Source organism: Haliaeetus leucocephalus, unplaced genomic scaffold (genome assembly GCF_000737465.1).
Source record: "Haliaeetus leucocephalus isolate CR32 unplaced genomic scaffold, Haliaeetus_leucocephalus-4.0 Scaffold0, whole genome shotgun sequence".
In the NCBI taxonomy this organism is placed as follows: Eukaryota; Metazoa; Chordata; class Aves; order Accipitriformes; family Accipitridae; genus Haliaeetus; species Haliaeetus leucocephalus.
The window spans coordinates 2,020,242-2,024,287 of NW_010972436.1; the positions used below are offsets into that span (position 1 = coordinate 2,020,242).

The following is a 4,046-nucleotide window of genomic DNA, read 5'->3' on the forward strand; positions in this document are numbered from 1 at the left end:
GGAAGGGCAGGCAGCCCCCCCCCCCCACCCCCCCCCCCCCCGCCCCCGCAGCTGCTCGGTGCCGACGGTACCGGCAGCGTTTTGCCGTTACCGGTTCCTCCCCTGCTAGGACAGACAACTGAGTTTTAACGCTCAAGCATGCCAAATGCAAACGGGGCGGGTTTTGGCCTGCGGGCAGCCCTCGCCGTGTATTTCAGCCCAGCCAAAGCCGGCTTAACGTTTACCGGAGTTACCGGGAATTGGCAGGATCATCCCACCGGAGCATCAAGTGGGATGAAACAAGACCAGAAGCTACAACGAACCCACGCCCTGTTCCCTAAGCACCTTCAACCGCTGGTAACCAGGAGGAGGCGCAGGCACCCCCGGCTGGCTCCAAGAGGGCCTGAACGTTTCCCGCCTCACCTGTCGCTGCTGCAGCTGCTGCTGTTGCTCCATCTGCAGTTTTTCCGTTTCAAAGACGACGGGAAGAACCAGAATCATGAAGGAGGTGGTCCCAATCCACAGAGCTGCCCTGGAAAATCTAGGAAGGAGAAAGCTCGTTATGAGTAAGGAGGGGTTCCTCGCCCGCTGCCTACGGGTGCCAGGCTTCTACCCAGGTTCCTCCCCGTGCCTCAGAGAAAAACCTTCCCCCGCTTCCCCCCCCGGCCCCCCATCGCGCAGAAACAAAGACCGCGGCCCCGCCGTCCCCGCGTCCCCGGGCGCCAGCCCCGCATGGGGGCCCCCCCCCCCGCGGGACCCCCCCCGGGTGGGGGGTTCCCGCCCCGCCGGTCCCTTCACCTGTACATCTTCTGCGCTACCGTCAGCGACAGGTCGAAGGTGGCTCCGGCCGCCGAACGGACGCTCTCGGGGAACATCTCCGTCAGCCCCCACAGCCGCTCCGCCAACGTCTCGTCCAGCTGCGGGAGGCACACACCGCATCAGGCCCGCCCCGGCCCTGCGAACCCGCCGGGGTCACCCCGCCCGTCCCCGCCTCGCCGACAACCGTTCTCCTACCTCCTCGTCGTCGTCTTCCTCCTCCAGTTCGTCCTCCAGCTCCTCGGCCTTGCCCGAGCCGCCCTTGGGCAGCAGCTCCTCCGGAGAGAGGGACGCAGCGGCCGCCATCACCACCGGCCAGGGACGGAGGGGGCGGTGAGCCAGCGGAAGCGGAACGGCGGCCGGAGCGACGCCGGAAGCGGGGCGGTCCTCCCCCGGACTTTGCGGGGGGGGAGACAGCGACCCCTGGCGGACTGGAGGAGCGCCTGCGCCGGGACCCCTCCCCAGGCCCCCCCCCAGCTCGCAGCGCGCCCCTCGCCATAGCAAACACCCACAGAATCTGGTTTGAAATGTAAATTTTTATGTAAAATAAGCGAAACTCTTGAGAACAAGCAACTCCGGCATCCCGAAGCTTGTGCAAGCCACCACAGGCTCCCCCTGAGGGGACAGATTTTTTTTTGGGGGGGGGGTCTCCCCACGTTTTTGCGCCCACCCCACCCCGAGGCGGATCTTCTCCCCCCGCTCTGGTCAGGGAAGAGGGTACCTGGGCTGGGCTGCAGGGAGGGAAGGGAGCCAGGTAAAAAGTGCTCTTGATTAAAAAAAAAAAAAAAAAAGGGGAGTGTTAATTAACAGCGTGACGGCGTGATAACCCGCCGTGACGCGGTACCTACAGCACCGCGCAACACCGGAGGCATCTTGTGACTCGCGGAGTTGCAGAACGAAGTACCTACACACCGTACCCAACGGGATCAGGAGGTGCAAAACAGCCCCCGGCTGTCCGGTGCCCATGGGCAGCCGAGACCCCGAGCCGGCCTCCTCGCTTCCCCCGCCGTCCTCCTCTTCGTCTTCATTTCCTCCGCCGGCTGCGGTTCTTCAGTTCCTCCAGCTCCTTCTCCATCAGGTGGGACTCGGCCGTGGTCTCGGAGAGCTGCAACGCACAGTGAACAATGACAAGAGCGAAGAGTTACTCCTCCAACCTCGGCCACGTGCCACGGCGCCGACGCCGGATCTGCGACCTCGCAGCCCGCCACGTAGCTCGGACGACGCCAAAGCCCCTGAGAGGGATCCGAGATCACTCTCCCTCCGGAGAAGCGCCTTGTGTCGGCGACAGCGCAGGCAGCAAGATGTTTGGGCCTCAGAATGTTTTTTGATTTCACGGGACAGAGATGTCACCAAGACTTACAGCTGCAGGCCAGCACCTGCGCGAGAGGGAATTTGTTCCCGGGAAGCTGAGATTTCACCTGGAAAACCCAGAGAGCAGCTGGGGCTTCCGCTAAGCGCTCCGGCCACAAAAGTCACTTGCCAGTTTGAAAACATGGGAAGGGCGTAAGGAAGGAAAACAATGAAGGAATAAGTATTTGTTCAGACCGACATAAAGGCTAAATCACTTAACAGACCCAGAATATACATGTATCCTATTTCACTGAAAACGTCTCCAGATCTTAAGCATGAAAGCTGTGATCTCTGGGTAATATTGAATTTTGGTTTATTTAGGGCTTGGGAATTCTTTCATCCATAGGTTTACATGCAGAATAGATGTCACACCACTTGTCACAGCAGGTGGAAGCTTTTATCTTCTGTGACCAGAAAGGGTGGCTGTAACTTAAGTTTCACAGTTAGGACAGAGGCCGGAGGGGCAAGAAAAACGCCATGCCCCATGTGGAAAGGGAAAGAGGAGACACGGCACCTAATCAGCCACAGCACCCTGCTGCGGGGGGGGCGAACTCCCCCTCTTCTCGCAGAGGAGATCAGACTTTACACCTATGGCATCACTTTGCCTGTTGTCTTGCATAGCAGGGTAAAGCAGAAAGAGTGGGGTGCAGCGAGAACAGCCTCCTTTGATGGTTCCAGCACCCTTCGCTCCGGCATTTCCGCTGCCGCGGGCAGGTGACAGTCGGGCAAAGACTCACCATGTCCAGCAGAATATCCACTTTCAGCCGAAGGAGGTTGTTTTCTTCCTCCAGCTGCTGGTTTCGTTTGCGCAAGCGCTGCATTTCCCTGCGATCCCCCGTGAAGCTTCCCGATTCTGGAAGGAAAGAAAGAGGTCAAAATACGGACTGTCAGCCAACCGTGGCTACTTCAGGTCAAAACAAGCGGAGCCGCACTCTACCTGCCACCCACTGGCCATTTTCAAACTTGAGGCTCTGGCCAGCGAGGTTCATGGTGGGGATGCCATACTCCAGGCCCAGCTCAATCTCACGGGTCGATCTATCCAGCTGCAGGGAGAAGATCACACTCAGCGTTTTACAGAAATCCAAAGCCACCCCCCGGCTCTCCCATTCCTTAGGGACTGGCGTTCCAATGGAAGCTGTTGGTCTGACTGACCCTGGAGCCTGAAATCTCACTTTGGTCACCTACTGCTGGGGCAGAGGATCGGCTCCTCTCGCTACCCTGCCTGCACTTTCTCCCGCCCAAATGTACGCTCGTCTCCCCGGGGTCGGAGACCACCGGTGAGAAGTCTTTGGTGAAACAGCTCCGGACTGCGGGTGGGGCGATGCCGATCCTTCCCTGAGCTATTCCATTTCTACCTTCCTGTATAGTCACCAGTGATGGGAAACGGTGCCGCAGACGGAGAGGATCACGGTTGGGAGCTCGTGTAAAGGGTGATGGCGCTCGCAGCAGGGCCCACCCAGCCCTTGAGGCGCCGGGACTCACCGAGTGCAGGTTGGAGAGAGAGGCACATTTTCGAGGGGGGGTCTTCTTCGGGCTGAACGTCTTCCCGAAGAGAGGCATCGTGCGTGCCGCCGGCTGGGCGTACGGGGTGGGGTGAGGGGGCTGCTCCTGACCGCCTCGCGCTGCTCCCTGAGCGGGAGGGACGTGGACGGTCTGAGGCCAAAAGCGATGGCTACGTGACAAGATGGCGACGTGAGGAGATGGTGGTGGTGAGGACGGGCAGCTGGTTTTCCGGTACTTTCACCGACGTTGCCCAGTTTCCACCTAAAGCCGGACTGACCCCCTGCCCGTTCTCCTCACGCTATGCACCCCCGCCCTTCAGAAAGGGTTAAATGGCGGTTTGGGGAGGGGGGGAAAGGGAGGGTTGGGGTTGCCCCTCCCCCACCCCGCCGCCCCTGACA

The 4,046-nt window shown here is 60.4% G+C and overlaps 2 protein-coding genes across 2 annotated transcripts in view; both read right to left on the minus strand.

Moving 5' to 3' along the window:
* Positions 1 to 1,125, minus strand: part of TOMM22 (translocase of outer mitochondrial membrane 22 homolog (yeast)) — a 2,006-nt gene extending 881 nt beyond the window's left edge. Inside the window, exons 1-3 of the mRNA XM_010566772.1 lie at positions 994 to 1,125; positions 778 to 896; positions 403 to 520 (exon numbers count right to left, since the gene is read on the minus strand). Coding sequence (XP_010565074.1) covers positions 403 to 520; positions 778 to 896; positions 994 to 1,101 — 345 coding nt within the window. The 5' untranslated portion in view covers positions 1,102 to 1,125. The remainder of the gene's footprint in view (positions 1 to 402; positions 521 to 777; positions 897 to 993) is intronic.
* A 694-nt stretch (positions 1,126 to 1,819) lies between these two features.
* CBY1 (chibby homolog 1 (Drosophila)) lies at positions 1,820 to 3,705 on the minus strand. Its single transcript, XM_010566904.1, has 4 exons — positions 3,628 to 3,705; positions 3,083 to 3,188; positions 2,883 to 2,998; positions 1,820 to 1,900 (listed from the first exon to the last, which is right to left on the minus strand). Exons 1-4 carry the CDS (start codon positions 3,703 to 3,705, stop codon positions 1,820 to 1,822), a joined length of 381 nt encoding a protein of 126 aa, XP_010565206.1.
* Positions 3,706 to 4,046: the final 341 nt, after the last annotated feature.

Excerpts from the sequence above, each read along its gene's own strand:
- CBY1 (XM_010566904.1), bottom strand. The coding sequence starts at position 3,705 with ATGCCTCTCTTCGGGAAGACGTTCAGCCCGAAGAAGACCCCCCCTCGA. Across the intron at positions 2,999-3,082 it reads AAATGGCCAGTGGGTGGCAG|AATCGGGAAGCTTCACGGGG; the intron begins GTAGAGTGCGGC and ends CTTTCCTTCCAG. Across the intron at positions 1,901-2,882 it reads TGGATATTCTGCTGGACATG|CTCTCCGAGACCACGGCCGA; the intron begins GTGAGTCTTTGC and ends TGTGCGTTGCAG.